The sequence below is a fragment of the Natator depressus genome, chromosome 3 (assembly GCF_965152275.1).
Source record: "Natator depressus isolate rNatDep1 chromosome 3, rNatDep2.hap1, whole genome shotgun sequence".
Lineage (NCBI taxonomy): Eukaryota > Metazoa > Chordata > Testudines > Cheloniidae > Natator > Natator depressus.
In genome coordinates this window covers 151,415,093-151,436,812 of record NC_134236.1, presented here as the reverse complement: position 1 = coordinate 151,436,812, position 21,720 = coordinate 151,415,093, and the positions used below count along the sequence as shown (strand labels likewise).

General features: G+C 41.4%; 1 protein-coding gene across 2 annotated transcripts in view; it reads left to right on the top strand.

Moving 5' to 3' along the window:
- Positions 1-21,720, top strand: part of BTBD9 (BTB domain containing 9) — a 290,025-nt gene that overhangs the window by 174,359 nt on the left and 93,946 nt on the right. For both annotated transcript variants that reach the window (XM_074949106.1, XM_074949108.1), the window contains exon 8: positions 14,642-14,831. In XM_074949106.1, coding sequence (XP_074805207.1) covers positions 14,642-14,831 — 190 coding nt within the window. The remainder of the gene's footprint in view (positions 1-14,641; positions 14,832-21,720) is intronic.

Sequence of the window (21,720 nt, the reverse complement as noted above, 5' to 3'; positions counted from 1 at the left end):
CATCCAGTTTGGTCTGTAACTCTTTCCTCTGAATTTTTTCCTCCTTGCTTGGGATGCAGGCCTCAGATAGTTTCTGCAACTTTGACTTGAAGTAATTCCAAGCTTCCTCCACATTCAGATCCATGAGTTCTTCAGTCTAGTCCAGTTCACTAATTCCCTTAATTTTTTTAAGTCTGCTCTTTTTGCAGACCTATTTTTGTTTATTCTTTCATTTAGTTTGTAAGTGAATTAGCTCATGATCACTTTAGCAAACATTGTCCCCTACAGCCAGCTCTTCTATGAGGTCCCCACTACTAACTAGTAACAAATCTGAAATGGCATCATCACTTGTTGATTTGGTAACTGTTTGGTGAAGAAATCTGTCAGCTATCACATCCAGGAAAATCTGGGCCCTACCATTATTAGTAGCACATGTCCTCCAATCTATATCTGGGAAATGAAAGTCTCCCGTAATCACACAATTCCCAGTAGTATTTATTTCATTAAAAGCATCAGAGGTCTCCATCCATATCCAGATTGGATCCTGGGGGGGAGTCTGTGGCATACCTCAAGCATTTTCCTGGGGCAGCCTCTGGTAGCTTTCTTCCTCAAAGTGATTTTGAATCTGTTTTATCCATTCCATCACTTCTCATTTCTTTACAGTCTGCCTCATCATTAATATACAATGCTACTCCACCACCTTTACCTTTATTTCTATCTTTCCTGAGCAGTACATAGCCTTCAATACTTGTACTCCAGTTATGACTACTATTCCACCATGTTTCTGTTATCCCTGTAATATCTGGTTTCACTTCCTGCATCAGTAGTTCTAGTTCCTCCCTTCTGTTACCCAAGTTCCTGGCTGCTTCTCTCTTGGGACTAATACACCATCTATCTCTGCCCGCACTGGCACTGCACAATGGAGACTGGCATAGTTGAGGACCACACTGTACTGAACTTTGCTCTAAGCAAGTGTAATCTAAATGCTGGTTGCAACATTTGTTCCCTCTTGAGTACACTTTCGTGTGTGGTTGCAAGGTATGTTTCAAGTGTGCTTTAGGGACCACATCAAATTTCTCTTAGGAACAAGTTGATTGACACTAAAGTGATTTTTTAATTAATTCAGAAGCAGCCGTAATTTGGGTGTTTACATTCCTGGACTGAAAGAAGAAGCAGACTAGAATGGCATATCACACCTCAGTAGGGGTACGGCTGGGTACAATGTGGACAGCACCCTGGCCTCTTTTGCATCAGCTATTACTGAGAAGTAAGTGTGTGTGTGGTGGAGAAAATAGAGACTCCACCCTTTAAAAGAATGTAATCATTGCTGTTCCTGAGCACCTTCTCCCAGTGTCCTGGATATATTCCATCTGCCACAACAGCTTTTAAGCAGAATTCCTCCAGGGACTGCTGCGTGTCCCGTCCCCCCCCACACACACACACACACACATACACTATGGCTGCAGTTGCAGAAGCCACCATCTATCCCTACGTAGCTAGTTTAAGAAAACAAAATCTACACCTTCATCAGAAGACAAAAAACAACTCTGAACAAACAAATAGCTATATTGTTTTGTATGGCTCATTTTAAAAAAAAAAATGCATTGTAGCCCTTCTGCTTCCTGTGTAGCAGAGGTTAAGTAGCAAGTACACTCTCCCCAGAGCTTTGCTGGCATCTTTGATTTTCATGCTCAAAAATGTTTTGGCCTAATACAATATTATAAACTATTATAAATATCAAAACCAACTATGTTAATTTCTTATGTACTGTGGTGTTGCAACAGGGGCCACACCTAGGAGCCGCCAACCAGAGCCTGTTGTGCTGGGTGAGGTACAAACATATCATCCAGTGCCTGCCTGAAGGAGCTTATGATCTTAATAGGGACCAGATGTAACAATAGATGGGTGTAAAATCCTGTTTGTGGGAGTCAGGAAAGACGGGGGTGACAGCAATAGGAACACATGTTTTCATACAGTAGTTAAATGTACAGTCTGGATACTTAATGTTGTTTATTTTTTAATAAAATGAACAAGAGATGTTCATTTAATCTCCACCCAAAATACTGGTAAAAATCCCTATGTTTGCCAAGTGGAAAAAGATTAAAGTAACATAATAGGAAAGAGCAAAACTGGTTACAGCAGTTAGCAACCCTAATTTCCTTTCTTTTTCTTTGCCCTCAGCATTAAGTGTTTACGTGTGTAGTTTGCCAGTGAGGAAACTTTAACCTACTGCTGAATAGAGAGAAAATATAATTTTGCCACTGATATGAGGGAAGGTAAATGGGCAGTCTGACAGGCAACAGAAGGAGAAAGAATGGTCACTTCACATTTAAAAAAAAGCAACACTTTCCTCTAGTGTGATTGGATGTTGATTGTTGTCCTTCCAATCTGTGGAGAAATAAAGTCATACAGTTCTTTTAACTGAAATAATAGATCTGCAATGGGTTGAAATGTATTCAGGTACTGTCTCTGAGAAACCCCTGCTAGCATTTGTGTACCTTCCTGACTGCAAATCAGCAGCACAATTCTGTGGAATCTGAGTGATCCATTCTATTAACTGAACTTTTTAGCCTCAAACCCCGATTGTTGAGTTGAAAGGAAAGTCTAGATTTCATCAGAAACATGTCCAACAGATAAAGTCTGCAGTATCTTAAAGTGAGTTCTCTTAGGAAAATAGATTATATAAAAATGGTACCTTCTTACATGTATCTGCTTTCTCTGGGTATGAGTCATATCTACTTATTTTATTAACCACATTATGTTTTTATTACTCCTGTTAGCCCTGAGAGCCAATACAAAAATCAGGTGAATTCTATCTATTCCTTCTCGTTCATCAACATTGCTAATTACCAATTGCTTACACCCATGCTAGCCAGTTGAAGGCAATAAAGACGCACTGGTTTCACTGAGGGTAGAATTTGGCCTTAACAGACTTTATTACTGGTGGTGATGCCTGAGATGGAAAGAACCCAGCTTTAGTCTCATCTATGGAAGTCACTGAGATATAAATATGGAAATCCACAGTGTTACTTTTGCAAAGTCACTTTTCAGAGTAGAACTGTAACCTTAGGGACCAGTTTTTCCTACAGAAAACACTGGGTGTTAAAAATAGTTTTTTAAAAAAAGAATACCTCCAAATAAAAAAGAAGGGAAAATATACATATCTGACTGACATTTTTCTCTACCACTTTCTCTCGGAGGTGGAAGGTAGTTAAATAACATGTCAGTCTTATTTTTAAACATAGTTGGTATAGGTGGCCCCCAGCTCATGTCCTGGAAATAACACTGCCCTTAAATGTACTGGCAAGCTGTTGACCACTCCATGCTGCAACATAAGAGTGGGGAACAGTAAAATCATTTTTAGATAAGTATTTTCTTGCTGTTATCCACTGCCACAGTCATTTTTTACTTTGTTTGCTTACTGAATGCTCACACTTTGTTAACATGCATTCTTTGCATTCCATAACAGCAAATTAAATTTGTCTGAGCAAAATTGCTATGTGCACAGAAGGCGAAAAAAGTAATTCCCATCCATGTAGTCATTCCTCTTTTGCTTTTTCTTGCAGCTTGGGTTATTGTAATAGTTGGATAGCTGAAGCATAGAAAAAGAAACACAGAAATAGATAGAAACTAGACTGTTGTTTTTGGCAGTGCATTTTTGTAAACAAAATGACACAAATTGAGGCAGAAATTCCAGGGGGGAAAAGGAAGAGAGCCAGAAGACTGAAAATACTGCACAGAGCAGAGTCCCATCCAGATGGTGTTTTTAATAAATTTATCAGGCGGGTATGAAAGATGATAATGAACATTCAAAATGGGGAGTGGCAGACTCCCCTTGGGAGCAAAAACCTTCTGTGTGTTGCAGTTAGAGTCACTGTTTAATTTACCACTGTAAAAAGGACCACAGTATTGCATTCAATGTGTAGTGAGACAGGTTTCTGGGCAATTATTGGGAAGTTCAGCTTGGCAAGGTAATAGTTTTTTAGGAGTGAGGAGGTTGTGGAGTAGTTCAAAAATCATTCAGTGTAACAGAGGGAGGGTAGGGCTTGGTGTGTGCAAGTAAATTTTTGAATAGAGTTGAGGTGTGCAATGCTAAATTAATGTCTTGCACAGTTCACAAAATGTCTAGAAATGGGATATAAAGCCTCAAACCACAAACTGAAAGCATTATTGTTACACTGGCATTGCCCCACTACCCCTTTTCTAACCTAAAGGTCAGTAGTTTTCCCCCTTAAATTGAAAGCAGCAGTCTATATGTTTTCTTAATTCCAAGGAAGTCTCCTCTGTCTGCAAGGCAAGGAGGGGAGAGAAGAGCCAAAGAACTTTCTTTTTTGGTGCCAGCACTTGCAGTTTTTACTGTTGGGGGAAGGACAATTTCATGTCTTAGAATCATAGAAGATGAGGGTTGGAAGAGACCTCAGGAGGTCATCTAGTCCAATCCCCTGCTCAAAGCAGGACCAACACCAACTAAATCATCCCAGCCAAGGCTTTGTCATGTCTATACACAGTAACACATTTTGAGTCCTTCCTATTGAAACATTTCCAATGTTTGCCACAATTTTATTTATTTTACTTATAAATCAGAAATTTGGTGAATAACTGTTTTCAGGCATTAAGGACCAGATGGTTTTTTGGATATCATGTATGGTCACTTGGTAGCTTTTGATATGGCACATGATGAGATGGTACTTGGTAGCTTTCTGTCATGGACCATAGGGTTAGTGCAGTACATTTCTGGCATAGGGATTGATTTTGTCTCGGCAGAGTATGGTGGGTTGTCTCAGCAATAAGAAAAGCCATATTCCCACTCCTTTTTACAAAAACCATGAGCAGTATAGTAAAAATGGTATTCTAGGGATGCTCTTCATTTAAAATTGATCTCAATGATATTTTAGAGCTGAAGAGTTTCATGAGTAGTTCTCAAGTTTCACATGACTGTGTTTCAACCATTTTCAAACGATGCAGTACTTTAAAAGAACATTATAGAAGCAGCAGTTGCAACTCTATAATTGTTTGTGTTCTGACATGGTCTTAAAATAGCATAAATTCCTGTTTTTACCTCCTTCTAGTGGTCTTTCCATGTGAAATTTCAGTGTTAGTTTATTATGCCCTCAGAATTTTCTGTGTAGTTCTTCTTTGGTTTCTTTTCACAAATTTTTAATATGAAGTGTTTGAAATTGGTCTCCAAGAGAAATTTATTTTTGACCATTTAGCCTTTTAGTCAACTGATTTCTTGGGGGGGGGGACAAGCCCCCCCCCCACTATCAGCTACACAAAATTTGTAAAGTAATGAATTTTGAGTAGCTCTAGTGCAGAGGGTAGTTTCAGAAAATAAATGTTTAGCATAAAGGATAACATTTTGCCATTACTCTTCGTCACCGAAAGTTTGTCCTTCATCAGGGGCTGGCACATAAAATCTTCTATTTCAGATAAATTAATCATAGAATCATAGAAGATTAGGGTTGGAAGAGACCTCAGGAGGTCATCTAGTCCAAGCCCCTGCTCAAAGCAGGACCAACCCAACTAAGTCATCCCAGCCAGGGCTTTGTCAAGCCAGGCCTTAAAAACCTCTAAGGATGGAGATTCCACCACCTCCCTAGGTAACGCATTCCAGTGCTTCACCATCCTCCTAGTGAAATAGTGTTTCCTAATAACCAGCCTAGACCTCTCCCACTATAACTTGAGACCATTGCTCCTTGTTCTGTCATCTGCTACCACTGAGAACAGCCTAGCTGCGTTCTCTTTGGAACCCCCCTTCAGTTAGTTGAAGGCTGCTATCAAATCCCCCCCACCCCCACTCCTTTTTCCCTGCAGACTAAATAAGCCAAGTTCCCTCAGCCTCTCCTCATAAATCATGTGCCCCAGCCCCTTAATCATTTTCATTGCCCTCTGCTGGACTCTCTCCAATTTGTCCACATCCTTTCTGTAGTGGGGTGCCCAAAACTGGACACAATACTCCAGATGTAGCCTCACTAGTGCCAAATAGAGGGGAATAATCACTTCCCTCGATCTGCTCGCAATGCTCCTACTAATGAAGCCCAATATGCTGTTAGCCTTCTTGGCAACAAGGGCACACTGTTGACTCATATCCAGCTTCTCGTCCACTGAAATCCCCAGGTCCTTTTCTCAAGAACTGTCGCTTTACCAGTCGGTCCCCAGCCTGTAGCAATGTATGGGATTCTTCGGTCATAAGTACAGGACTCTGCATTTGTCCTTGTTGAACCTCATCAGATTTCTTTTGGCCCAATCCTCCAATTTTTCTAGGTCACTCAGGACCCTATCCCTACCCTCCAGCGTATCTTCCTCTCCCTCCAGCTTAGTGTCATGTGCGAACTTGCTGAGGGTGCAATTCATCCCATCATCCAGATCATTGATGAAGATGTTGAACAAAACCAGCCCTAGGACCAACTCCTGGGGCACTCCACTTGATACCGGCTGCCAACTAGACATGGAGCCATTGATCACTACCTGCTGAGCCCAACAATCTAGCCAGCTTTCTATCTACCTTATAGTCCATTCATCCAATCCATACTTTTTTAACTTGCTGGCAAGAATACTGTGGGAGACCATATCAAAAGCTTTGCTAAAGTTAAGATATATCATGTCCACCGCTTTCCCCATATCCACAGAGCCAGTATCTCACCATAGAAGGCAGTCAGGTTGGTCAGGCATGACTTGCCCTTGGTGAATCCATGTTGACTGTTCCTGATCACCTTCCTCGCCTCCAAGGGTTTCAAAATGGATTCCTTGAGGACCTGCTCCATGATTTTTCCAGGGACTGAGGTGAGGCTGCCTGGTCTGTAGTTCCCTGGATTCTCCTTCTTCCCTTTTTTAAAGATGGGCACTATATTTGCTTTTTTCCAATCGTCCGGGACCTCCCCCGATTGCCACGAGTTTTCAAAGATAATGGCCAATGGCTCTGCAATCACATCAGCCAACTCCCTCAGCACCCTCAGATGCATTAGATCTGGACCCATGGACTTGTGCATGTCCAGCTTTTCTAAAGTCCCTAACTTGTTCTTTCACCTCCTCCCCACACTGCACTGCCCAGTCCAGCAGTCTGGGAGCTGGCCTTGTCTGTGAAGACCAAGGCAAAAAAAGCATTGAGTACTTCAGCTTTTTCCACATCATCTGTCACTAGTTTACCTCCCCCATTCAGTAAGGGTCTCACACTTTCCCTGACCTTCTTGTTGCTAACATACCTGTAGAAACCCTTCCTGTTATCCTTCACATCCCTTGCTAGTTGCAACTTCAATTTTGCTTTGGCCTTCCTGATTACACCTCAGCATGCTTGAGCAATATTTTTATACTCCTCCCTAGTCATCTGTCCAAGTTTCCACTTCTTGTAAGCTTCCTTTTTGTGTTTAAGCTCACTGAAGATTTTTCTGTTAAGCCAAGCTGGTCGCCTGCCATATTTGCTATTCTTTCTGCATATTCTGTTGATTTGTTCCTGCGTCATCAATAGGGCTTCTTTAAAATGCAGGCAGCTACCCTGGACTACTTTCCTCCTCAAATTAGCCTCCCAGGGGATCCTGCCCATCAGTTCCCTGAGGAAGTCAAAGTCTGCTTTTCTGAAGTCCTGGGTCCGTATTCCACTGCTTTTCTCTCTTCTTTTTGTCAGGATCCTGAACTCGACCATCTCATGGTCACTGCTGCCCAGGTTGCCACCCACTTCTACTTCCCCTATCAATTCTTACCTGTTTGTGAGCAGCAGGTCAAGAGGAGCATGGCCCCTAGTTGGTTCCTCCAGCACTTGCACCAGGAAGTTGTCCCCAACACTCTCCAAAAACTTCCTGGATTGTCTCTGCACTGCTCATTGCTCTCCCAGCAGATGTCAGGGTGATTGAAGTCCCCCATGAGAACCAGGGCCTGCGATCTGGAAACTTCTGTTAGTTGTCCGAAGAAAGCCTCGTTTACATCATCCTCCTGGTCTGGTGGTCTATAGTAGATGCCCACCACGACATCACACTTGTTGCTCTCGCCTCTAAACTTAACCCATAGACTCTCAACAGGCTTTTCTCCAGTTTCATACTGGAGCTCTGAGCAATCATACTGCTCTCTTACCTACAGTGCAACTCCTCCTCCTTTTCTCTCCCACCTCTCCTTCGTGAACAGTTTCTACCCATCCATGACAGTGCTCCAGTCATGTGAGTTACCCCACCAAGTCTCTGTTATTCCAATCACAGTTCCTTGATCGTGCGAGGACTTCCAATTCTTCCTGCTTTTTTCCCAGGCTTCTTGTGTCAAGCATCTAAGATAACTAGTTGATTGCCCTACTTTCTCAGTATGAATCAGGAGGCCTCCCCTGTTGCACCCTCCTCCTTGTGTTTCCTCCCGGTATCCCACTTCCCCACTTACCTCTGGGCTTAGGTCACCGTCTCCTGGCAAACTTAGTTTAAAGCCCTCCTCACCAGGTTAGCAAGCCTTTGAAGAGGCTCTTCCCTGTCTTTGTTAGGTGAATCCCATCTCTTCCTAGCAATCTTTCCCCCAATCCTTCTTCATGGAACAACATCCCATGGTCAAAGAATCCAAAGCCCTCTGCTCGCCACCACCTGCATAACCACGCATTTACTTCCACAATTCGATGGTCCCTACCTGGGCCTTTTCTTTCAACAGGGAGGATGGACAAGAACATGACTTGCGCCTCAAACTCCTTTATCCTTCTTCCCAGAGCCACGTAGTCTGCAGTGACCCGCTCAAGGTCATTCTTGGCAGTATCATTGGTGCCCATGTGGAGAAGTAGGAAGGGGGAGAAGTACGAGGGCTTGATCAGTCTCGGCAGACACTCTGTCACATCCTGAATTCTAGCTCCAGGCAAGCAGCACACTTCTTGAGTTTCCTGGTCTGGACTGCAGATGGATGACTCCGTCCCCCTTAGGAGGGAGTCCCTGACCACCACCACCTGTCTCCTCCTCTTGAGAGTGGTGGTCGTGGAACCCCCATCCCTAGGACAATGCATCCCATGCTTTCCGATCAATGGGGTCTCCTTCTGATCCCTTCCTTTGGATAACTCTTCCAAACCATTCTCCGCCGTAGTACCTGTGCAGAGAGCCTGAAAACAGTTTCTTACCTCTATCTTCATTGAAGTACATGGGTTCTCCTCTTTCTTCTTCTGGAGGTCATATGCTGCCAATTTTCTTCCCCGTTCTGCACTGCCCTCTCTGATTCTTCAGCATGTTGTGCCTGCAGTACCAAATGCTGGCTTCTATCCAGAAAGTCTTCATTTTCTCTGATGTAATGCAGGGTTGATGCTTGGGTCTCTAGTCCTTTAATCTTGTCTTCCACTATCGAGACCAGCTTGCACTTCGTACAGACGAAGTCGCTTCTATCCTCTGACAAACATGGCACATCCTGTGCAGGTCACAACAGCTGGTCACTCACTATCCATAATGTCTTCCTTCTAAGAGCCTCTTCAGATGTTGTATTTACTGCTCACAGAAGCCTGAAAGGCAAAAACACTCTGTGGGAACTACCCCCAGGCAAACTCCCTCTGTTTGCCTGTCCTCTGTTCGCCACTCACTCGGTTTGCAACTATAAAATTAAAATAAATAAAAATAAAATAAATAGCTCTTTTTCAACAAGATTACCATCTCACATTGTTCTCTGTGGACGGAGACCACAGGCTGCCCTCCGTTCAGAGGGTTGTGTTTCTCTAAAGCCTATGCAGAAGAAAGTTTGTGTTGCAGGTAGCTAAGATGGTCACTGCCTTCCATTTTTCTGAAAAGGAGTGAATCCAACTTGCACCTCTGCAGAGTAAATGAATATTAGAAATGTGGAAGGTGAGATTATGGGAGATCATAGTGAGGGCATATGAGTGGGACAGAAGACGAGATAAACTAGGGAGAAAGACAGGAAGGGTTGGGCAGGGAGGATCAGGTGAAAGGGAGACAGTTATAGGGACAAAAAGAAAAGGAGTACTTGTGGCACCTTAGAGACTAACAAATTTATTTGAGCATAAGCTTTCGTGAGCTACAGCTCACTTCATCGGATGCATTCAGTGGAAAATACAGTGGGGAGATTTATATACACATAGAACATGAAACAATGGGTGTTACCATACACACTGTAACGCAAGTGATCACTTAAGGTGAGCTATTACCAGCAGGAGAGCGGCGGGGGGGGAGAAAAACCTTTTGTAGTGATAATCAAGGTGGGCCATTTCCAGCAGTTGACAACTTGGCCCACCTTGATTATCACTACAAAAGGTCCATCCCCCCCATCCGCCCCCGCGCTCTCCTGCTGGTAATAGCTCACCTTAAGTGATCACTCTCGTTACAGTGTGTATGGTAACACCCACTGTTTCATGTTCTCTATGTATATAAATCTTCCCACTGTATTTTCCACTGAATGCATCCGATGAAGTGAGCTGTAGCTCACGAAAGCTTATGCCCAAATAAATTTGTTAGTCTCTAAGGTGCCACAAGTACTCCTTTTCTTTTTGCGAATACAGACTAACACGGCTGTTACTCTGAAACCAGTTATAGGGACAAGGGATGTAGAAGGACAGAATTAGAAGACAGTAAATTGAATCCCCCTTCCAGTAGCCAACAGGGAGGATTGCGTTAATGCATTTAAACTTGGCTTTTAAGCCTGAAATGATCCCACACTCACTGGGGGTGGGTACTTCTCGCTACAGGCTATGTCTTCTCTGCAGGGTTTTTACTTCGGTTTTGCACTGATCCCTCCCCTCCTGTCCACACACCAAACCCTCTCAGCCAAGTTTGGTGGTGTTTTCAACCTGGGTTTGCTGGCTCATCTGAGGCTATCAGTTAAAGCCCAAGTGAGGCAACATGCCCACCTTGCAGAGAGGATGCAGGCTAAATCAGTTGAGAGCTGATAGTCATCCACTGCCTTCCCTTAATTCTCCTCATGTGCCCAGAAAAACAGACAAGGCTCCCACAATTCACTGGGAAAGTATCATAGAGCAGCTGAGCTTGCAGCAGTGCAAAGTAACATGGGATACGCCTCCCAAATATCCTAGCAATATACAAGTGTGTACACAGCACCAGTGAGGACAAGTAACTCAGTTGTGGCTTTGTAGTGTGGGTACTTAAGACCAGGTGCTGACCACCAGCGTTAACACTCCAGTGAAGACATAGTCCTCGACTCAAAAAGAGGAAACAAACAAAAAATGTGATTTAAAATAAATAAATATACATCTACCAGTTTAATCCAGTCTCGTGAGTTTTGGGGGATCTGTTTCATGGTGTTAAATGCTTGCATTTGGCAATACTTGGGGTTGCCCTTCCTCATATCCCCAACCACAATCCACACTTGCCACTTTGGCCTCGCCAGATCCTGTTCATTGTTAAGCAGTTGCTACACACATAATATACCTCACAAAACCAAAAAAGCAAGGAAATGAAAAGATAGCCAACCTCTACTCCTCCGCCCGAAGCTCACATCTTAGTACCACCACAGCTAAAATATGCTACCGATCACAAGCCACAATCTTAACTCTGTCTCCTTAGGGACACCAACCTTCCAGTACCCCCTATACAAAACACCCACAATTAATAATATTTGGAGCTGATACTTGAGGGAAAGGAGCATGCTGAAGGGAAAGTTGAGGAGGGGAGTACTCTGGCTGAGGTGGGAGGGGGTAATTTGGAAAAGGTGGCACTGAACAGGTGGCATTCCTAGTGGGGCAGAGTTAAGGTTGTGGTGTTAAAATAGTTACACTAGTGGTCCAATTCTAAAGGATCTTTTTCATTTGCTCATAACTTTAGGTTTTACTCTTTGGGCTGAAATTTTGCACATTTGTTCTTAGTTCTAGTGTGAGGAATTGGGGATAGGTTGGGTTGAATTTTTGTTTTGAAGGCCTGAGCAAAAATGGTTCAACTGTTTTCAGTACTGAAGAAGTATGAAACATTTATGAAACATTTCACCCTTCTCCCCCTTTTTAAATAGGTATAGTACTTCAGCATGAGCTGGTAAAAAAAAAAAAAAAAAATAGGAACTTGAATGGGACATTAGGTCATGATGTGCCTTTTAGAGGTCTGAGAAAAGTCAGTTTTTCTTTGCTTTAGTTGTAAGAGTTAACAAAGTATATTTTGTGTATGTGCACATCCTTTCTATTATTTATTATTGGCACTGCACATACACATGTATGTAAATAGATTAGAAAATTTTCAGGCAGTACATGATCTCTGAACAATTGCTTATGCACAGGAATATGTAAGAAAGTCAGGTGGAGATATTTTATTTTAAATGTGTATGTACATATGGAATACGATTTGTGAGGGTACTTGTGGAATGAAGCAGGGATGTGAAGAAGCCCAGCATTTTTCCATACAGTGGGTTTATCTTCAGTATGTTGCCCCCTAAGCTGACCCCTCTTCACATACAAAAATCTCTAGTTTGAGTTAAGTGGTGCTTTAAACTTGAGCTAGCTGGCCTCTCAGAAGGTATGGGTTAAAGCTGAGAGCTGCTGACAATTGCTCTGTTTGCTAATCTAAACACTCTGTGCAACTTGAGTGCTGTTTTGTAGTGTGACCACTCTCAGTTGAGCTAGATTAACTCAAGAGGAGTTCTCTCAAGTGTTGATAAGTTGAGCTAACGCTACAGTGAAGACAGGACTAATATATGAAGATGAATATGGAAAGAGGCATGCGTCATGCTGTATAATAAGTGAAGGTGCTTATGAAAGGATGCAGGATTATATGGACTCACAGTACATGTTAGATTGAGTGTAGCAAAACAGGGAAAGGGTTATTTGTGTGCAGTAAATAAGGCAAGGCACCACCTATTTATATAGTGAGGCTATATATATATAAAATATATATAAAATAAAAAACTGAACAGCTGCTTTATTCACTGCGTAATATCTCATCTGCATACCAAAGGAGGCAATGGCCCTGTCAAAAATAATATATTATCATATAATTAAACTGTGTATCATAATACATACATGCAAATGGTCATGGTTACGGTTCAGCAAACAACTTTAATTTTTGCATTTCCAAACTTGAGAGCTTCATTTTGCAATCCAGGCATTCCTTTAACATTGTTTTTTGCATTTGCAGTGGTGTTAGATAAAAATATGAAAGGTTTAGCTAAAGAAAGAAGGAATATCTTAAGACTCATGTGTCGACTGTTAAGAAGGTGCTGGACTTGAATAGTATATCTTTAATGAAGGGATTTCTGCCATTTTTATAAATGTAAAAGTGTATGTATTTGTCTCTTTACTGTCAAGATGAAGTTTGAAAACTTGACAGCAGCTTTTAGGCCAAATGAATTATAGAAAGGAACTAGTTAAGAGAGCACTATACCCACTTAACCGTTGCTTAAGGTAAATACTGGGGAATTCAAGAAATAAGAGCTTTTTGTGAAAGCACTTTGTAAAACACAGTGTAGAGAAAAGCACCCGTGCACACACAAGCCCACCCCATCCTGTCAACATGCTCCGAGAGGAGTTAAAAGCCTTCACGTTATTATTGTTTTGATCTTTGGGGAAATTGCTTAAATGGCCTCTACCCATAAATAAACTATTACTGTAATGAGCTGTGTTTGCTCTGGAAAGGTGGGGAAGCTGTTTCAGAAGGATGAAACAGATTGGAGTCCACTGAGCATGCAGTCCTAAACAGAATAGAATGAGTAGGAAAAGAACCAGTCCATGCAAAGGAACAATCTCTAAGAAAATGTCTTTCCTGAATCAGAGGAAAATGCCCCTAATACTCAAACATTGTTTTATTCTGACACAAATGAGTTTGTAAGCTTCCTAAACCTCTACAGAAAATATTTTAATTCCAGCTTTTAGTTTGTTATAGAATTGCAGTCTAACGTTGATTATCTGAAACTCTCTGTTGTCATCTCAGTCATCCATTCATTACAATGAAGGTTTCCTCAATTTTTTGAACTTATTCACGGTTGCTGTGACATTCAAATAATTGCAGTTCTACTACATAAGAGATAGGTATTTTATTAATAATTATAATTATTGTATTAGCTGGGCCCCATATTCTCCAGTAAACTCTTTTACTTTGTGACAGCAGTGGTGCAGTGGTATTTTTGCAGTCACATATAAATGGACACATGATCCAAAATGAGTTTTGGATAAAAGTCCGTGTAAAAAAGAAAACAAAAATCTCATAATACTGCAACACTACCCCCAGGAGGGAAAATAGCGTCTACTCTCTTTTCCTCCACTCCCATTAAGTTAAGGTCCATATGGTCTCTTTTTTCCTCTCCTTGCCAAGAGACATAACTTCTATGCAGGATTTTATTTTTGCCCCTACCTGCCTCTGTTTGATTAGTTGGGGAATGCTCCTGTTATTGGCATTCCATTCACGCTGCCTGAGCCTGGGCATGCTTGTCTAGCGGAAACTATCAACAGGGTCCTTTCACACCAACAGGAAAGGAAGCAGAATGTTAATGTCCCAACTATGATATCCCAAATGTTAGTTATCCCCGAATGTTAGTTATCAATGCTTATTTTGTCACACGACTACGCTGGAATCAGTGCTGTAAAAATTTTACTGCTTGGGTTCAGAGATCACACGTGTTTTTAATTTATGCCATGAAACAGATCCATAGCTCCCTGTGTTAGCGATAATTCTATGCTTATTTTTTATTCTTCACCAGAAATAAAAATTGTTAACACTGGATAACTCATTTGCTGTCCATTTGATCACGTTTGCTCTCATTGTGTTTTAATTTACAGTTCCCGCTGAAAATGTTGCAACAATTGCAGATTGTGCCAGTGTGATTGAGGGTGTAAGTCGAAGTCGCAATGCCTTGTTGAATGGAGATACAAAGAATTATGACTGGGATTCCGGGTACACGTGTCATCAGCTAGGCAGTGGTGCTATTGTGGTACAGCTAGCACAGCCATTCATGATTGGATCAATACGGTAAGGGGATTCTTCTTCTCTAAAGACCCAGTAGCAATGAGGCTTCAGCAGCCTTACAGATAAAATTGCTTTCTTGTAAATCAACTCTGAAATGTGAAACATTTCCTGGTCAGTAATTGTATCATTGGGGATATTTTAGTATTTATCTATTTGTTTTTTATTTTTGTTCCAATGTAACATAGTATGTTTAATTTCTCAACATCTATCAAATTTTATGTCAAAATACAGTAATACAATATCAGAACAAAAGTAAAAGTTACATGATGTCAAATGACTGCCTTGTACATCTGTATGGATAGCACCAAAATACAAAAGTAAGATTTAAAAAAAGTTATAAAAAGCAGAAAAAAAGTCTACTGTATTAAAACAGAAAATTAGTTTCAACATTAACTATGGAGCAGCTAGATGCTCTGTAATACACATGTTATTAGATAAAAATGATAGCAGCAACTGAAGAAAGGAGAGAGTCATCTTAAAATTATATGCCCACTCTTAGGGTATGTCTTCACTGCAGAGTTAGGATGGATTCTGACACCCTAGGCTAGAGAACCTGAGCTCCAGCTCAAGCCACAATGTCCATACTGCTATTTTTAGCACGCTATCTCAAGCCCCACTAGCCTGACTCTGTCTACGCAGGGTGGGAGGCTTACTATTACCTACAGTGTAGATTTACCCCATTGAGCTGATTGTTTTCACACGAAGGGATTGTCTACATGTGAAAGTTAATTTGGATTAAGATAGGGTGGGAATTTAAAGTGCAATAGTTATTCCTGAATAACTCCATTATTTTGGAATAAGAGTGCCTTGTTCCTGTTTCTTATTCTACTTTCAAAGTGGATTATGCTGAACTAGAACAAGGCTCTCTTATTCTGGAATAAGAGTGTATGCACATGGAACTATCCCAGAATAGCTATTTGGAATAATTCAATATATAGACAAGCCCTAAGAAAATCAGGTTGTGTTCTTGTATGTTGTCAGGAACTGCATTTGTGTCTTATATGACATTTTATAAGAGAGGTTTCTATATTTACAGTGCTTGTGGATGAAGCTGGAAATCTTGGCACCCTCAGAGGTTAGCAATAGCTGATCTACAAAGTCAGACATGTATTGCTAGAAACTAGATCTGTGCCCTCTCCCTATTAAGACAGGTACCTGACTGATTAGCCAGTGAGATTCAAACTCCTTGCAACAATTGATTCTTTTTTTCTGTCTTTTTTAATTAAAACAAAATTTGGGACGTTGATCCAGCCTGAAGGAAAATATCAGTAAAAGCACAAGGACAAGGTCTGAGACTTAAGGATTTTCTCTTGTGTCCTGTCCTCCTCTTATTCACATTATACACTAACTGTCTGTACATTTGCATTTTTTAGAAGTGGAGCTATTTTTGGACGAGTGCAGAATTGGTGAACCACTTAGTTTAGTACTCCTGCACCTTATAAATTTCAGGAAATATTTATTTTCCTCCTGATAAACTTGTGTCTGTTACAAGTTGAAACTACAAAACTATTATGTCTGTTATAAAACTGAAGTTAGCTGTGTAGGGGTTAGACACCCTGACAGATTCTTAACCATAACATTAGCAATTATGATAATACTGCTATAGAAATTGCACTGAATTTGAGTCCAGAGATGTTGCTGGTGAACGTTCAATGAGCAATGATATTACGGTCAGTAGCTTTGTACAGTGAACAGTTCACACTCTTCAGTTTGGGCTTTTATATCCTCAACCAACTATCACAGCTTACATAGAAAAAGGAAAAATACAGTACTCAGAATGTCTTAGAAGTTGGTGATTGAGAAGTAATTACATCATTTTCATACCAATTAAAAAACATTAAAATTTAAGAATAAAAAATCTGCAGAAGCCTGACAACATAAAAGATTAGGGGACTAATCACTAATTTATATACTTTCTCAGTTTATAGTTCCTTTGCCTATCATCTTTCAATTGGCTAATCATTATATCCTTTTCAGTATTTTCAGGTTAGTGCAAGAAATTGACTATTTTCTGTAATTAAGCTCTGTGCCACCCTCTATTGTCTTCCAGCAGAACCAATTTTAATAATTCTCATTATTAAACAGTTTTAGATGAATGATAGCTTTTGGGGCCAGAAAATGATGGTTATATAATTGGTTTGTGTAATAGCGTAAATTAAAATATAAACTATATTATTCCATATTATAAAATTATTAGTCAGTTGTAATGAGAGTGAACTGTGAAAACATGGGGTCAGTTTCCCAACTCGGACTCTGCCAGCTTTTTGCTGCTGCAACAGAACAAACCAGATGGAAAGCTACTCTAAAGGGGCATCCAGGGATTCCTCTGAGAGAGGCGAACCCTCGAGTAGTGTAGCGTTAAAGAGGTAGTGCTACACCACCTATATCCCCTCCCATCTTCCCGCCCCCTTTAAAAGACAAAAGAAACGACACTGCCTCCTTATAGACCAAACTAAAACCAGATACATATGGGTTTAGCTTATGTAATTGCATTTGCTACTGCAGGAAGATTCACCAGCCCTAACAGCAGCCTCCAGTGAAATGTCCATTCAGTCACCCTGGACAGCAGCATTTATTTCACAGTTCATAAACCTTTTAACCTCTTGATGAATGTTCAGCATTAAACCTAACATCAGACTTTTTAAAACAAGTGTGAAAAAAATTACTGTCTCCCAAAGTAATGCAAGGCAACCACAGACAAATGCTGAAGAAGCAAAATACTGCCTTGGTCACTAGTGAAGGTGTCTTGTCCCCAAATAGTATAACTATAAACATAGACTGTGGAGGGCCTTCTTCTGTTACCATTCTGCTACATCAGCATTACACTATTGCTGTCCGTTCTCATATTGTTTAGCTGCTATTGCTGTCTAGTAGCTTCCCTTAGTGTGAAACCTGAAAGGTCAAAGGTGCTGCTATTATCAGGAGTCCCTGAAAGAGAAACCAGAATTGAGTTAAGCTGAATTTAGTACAGAAATTCAGTCAGTTAAGCTTCCCCTTCATTTAAACCTGCATTTTTTTGAGAAAGATGGAGGATCCTCCATAATCTTTGTCTATTCTTCTTTAGCTACCTCCCTCAAGGCACTTTGAGTGATCCCATTTTTTCAGCTGGGAGAGAAGGATCCTTCCAAAGTTCAGCAGCACTTCTCTTAGGTAGGCTATAGAGAGTCAATATAGAGTGAATTGTTCCTCCTTTCAGAAGCTGAATTTGTTACTAGACCAATGGGCTGGGCCCTAAACTATTGATTAGGAATGAAAATATGTTTTGAGTTTCATAAGCATTACTATATTCAGATTATGTGGTAAATCCAAAGAGATCAAGAACAGTGATTCTTTAAAAAGAGTAGTAGATGTTTGTAGTCTACAGAAACTGGAAGGAATTCCATTAAAGTCATATTTCAGGGTTAGAAAGTATTACTATGGCAACTAAATTCATGGCAACTAGTATGGCAACTACTATGGCAAATTACTATGGCAACTAAATTCAACAGAAGGGCTGTTGAAACTCATCTGCATTGGAAATGCAGAAGGTTAAACCGTTTAGGAACCTGTTTTGTGCTTGTGATTTACTGCAGATTTAATTTATTTGTCTCCTTCAAATGATTCTTTATAAACTGAGAAGCACTTTACTCCCAGATGTAAACATTTAGCAAGAAATTCTAATGAATATTACAAGCTTAGAAATATTTTCATAGTAAGCAGCCATTGCAACAAAAGACCTGTAAACATTTTGAATTTTTTTTAAAGAAGAAAATGAGTTTATTTGTATCTTTTAGATTTTGGATAGGAAAATACAAAATTATCATTTATGAAGTTTATCTAAGAAAAAGTTAAGGCTCACACATGTGGCAGATAATAATATAGTTGAAGCAGGTAGCTGATGCAGAACATAAAACATCCCTTTTAGCCAGTTTCTCATACTCTGTTTTCTACTTGGACTAAAAATGTCTTTCACATTTTCCCCTCTGGTTGGTCCTTATCAGTAACAAAAAAAAGTAAGTTATCCCATGAGGAGCAGAAATGTGGTAAATTGTGTATTTAACATGGCAAACACAATGCAAGTGCCTTCCTATTTAGCTGCTAAAATTGTTTTTAGTAATGAAAGTGCTGCAGTATCAAAATCAGCTGAGTAGCTGTAACTCTCTTCTAACAATCCTTGAATTGGAGATTTTAATGATATTATAGTTCCATATTTGGCTGATAACCGTATAGATTTTTTTCTACAGTTTCCCAAAGGGGAAGAAAAGACAATCCACAAGTACATAATTTGTAACAGTGTATATGGTATTTGCCTGCATCTTAATTTCTTCCTCATGTTAAAATAAATAGGCTTATTTTATACCTCTGTAAACATATATTAACTACTTGTCCCTCTTTAATAATAGTAATAGGCACATATATGGTGCTTTTCATCTTCAAAGTATCTTCTAACATTAAAGGTTCTTGAATTAATTTGTTAATATTTTCTCTGTATTTCATCATCCCAGACACCTATTCTATTTCCAATTATCCCATGCAATTTTTGCTAATTATCACTTTCTTCCCTTTCTGCTAATCTTCTGTGCTTTCCTGATCCTGCAGTGAAGTCATAAGTCTAAATAAGGATGATATTAGCACAAAACAAGTGTGCAGGGTTATGGCTCCTCTACAGGATCCAGCAAAGGGACTGGTTGGCTGCAGGAAAACCTATTCAAACACAAATAAATGCAGTAACAGAAAGGGAGATTACAGAAACTGTAGGTAATTTAAGTGTCTTTCCATGAAAATATTCTGTTTATTAAAGCTTGCTCATTACATTTTTCTTTAAGAGTGTTGTTACCTTGTGCTTGAATATTTTCTGAACTACAGCTGGTTTTCTAGCAAACTGCACATACTGTATGGACATATTACAATCTGGTATCTGTGTGTCATGAACTGCCTTTAAGGTATTCAAGAAGGGGATATGTTCTTGTGAGGTGCGTTATTATTAAGTATTTTCTCAGCTCCCAGTTATTTACCACATTCAGAACATACTGTTCAGGGAACAAAAATCCCTCCCCAGAAAGCTGACAGATTGGAAGTATAGGACCATAGAATTATGGGGCTGCTCAGGATCTTGAGAGGTCACCTAATCCAGCCCCCTGCACTGAGGTAGAACCACATATATCTAGACCATCCCTGACAGGTGTTTGTCTAACCCAGAGGTGGGCAAACTACAGCCCGCAGGCCACATCTGGCCCGTGGGACCGTCCTGCCCGGCTCCTGGCCTGGGAAGCTAGCCCCCCGGCCCCTCCCCTGCTGTCCCTCCTCCCCCACAGCCTCACCTTACCGCCGGCGCAATGCTCTGGGTAGCGCAGCTGCAGAACCCGGCCTGACCTGGTGCTCTGTGCTGCGTGGCGCGGCTGCCCATCCTGGCGCAGCCGTGCCGCCAGCCACCAGTGCTCCAGGCTGCGCAGTAAGGGGGCAGGGAGCAGGGGTTGGATAGAGGTCAGGGGAGTTCGGGGGGTGGTCAGGGGCATGGATAGGGGTCGGGATGGTCAGAGGGTAGGGAACAGGGGGGTTGAATGGGGGCAGGGGTTCTGGACGGGGGGCACTCAGGAAGGAGAGGGGGGCGTTGGATGGGATGGGGAGGCAGTTGGGGCGAGGGGTCTGGGGACGGTCAGGGAGAAGGGGTGGTTGGGTGGGGCAGGGGTCCTGGGGGGGCAATCAGGAAGGAGGAGGCGGTTGGATGGGGCGGCAGGGGGCAGTTAGGGGCAGGGGTTCCGGGAGTGGTGAGGGGACTGGGACAGGGAGCTGTCAGGGAACAGGGAGTGTTGGATGGGGCAGGAGTCCCAGGGGGGTCAGATAGGGGGCAGGGGCCGGGCCATGCCTGGCTGTTTGGGGAGGCACAGCCTCCCCTAACCAGCCCTCCATACAATTTCAGAAACCCGATGCGGCTCTTAGGCCAAAAAGTTTGCCCGCCCCTGGTCTAACCAGTTCCTAAAAACCTCCCTTGGAAGGCTAGTCCAGTGCTTAACTATCTTTATAGTTAGAAAATTTATGCTAATATCGAACCTAAATCTCGCTTGCTGCAGATTAAGGCCATTATTTGTCCTACCCTTGGTGGACACGGAGAGTAATTGATCACCGTCCCTTTTATAACAGCCCTTAACATATTTGAAGACTGTTATCTGGTCTCCCACCAGTCATCTCCTCTCAAGACTAAACATGCCCAGCTTTTTTTTAATCTGAGCAGCAGCAATGTAAAATACTGGCATAAATGCAGTACAAATAATCACAGGGGTAGCATATGACACTTTTAGCTGTTTTGAAAAAAAGTATTGTTGCCTCTTTTGCCCTGCATAGTTAGCCAATATTTGGGGCCTTGCACGCTTGTTCCATTAGGAGGAGAAATTGATGATACAACTCAGTTATTTCTTTGGTGGAATCCTGTTTATTTACTAAGTGTGTACCTCTACAATTGCAATCAGGGAACCCTTTAGTAGGTTTAGTATCAGGCCATAACATAGGACCCATTGCCTTGAGTGGCAGCTTCTACTGTTTCCAGCTATGTCACTACATAAATGGGCTTAATTGCTCTTTTTATGGCTCCTGAGAGAAGGGTGCTTAGCATATATACCAGCTTTAACCAGGTCTGTGATTGTCTGTAGATCAACAACCTGCTTGGTGGCAGCCATTAACACCTTCCAGCATAACTGTATTTACAATATACATTTCTTGAGCTAGAGGACAAGGCATAGCAGACTGATGCCATTTGCTAAGACACCCAGTAGTGAATGTTGCATATAGCTGCATGTGAATATCAGGGCTACTAAATGTGATAGGCAACATGGTTACTCTATGCTCAAGGCTAGGAGAGAGGACACTTGGATTCTAGGCCAGGCTTTGACCTGGTTTTGCTGCGTGGACTAGGACA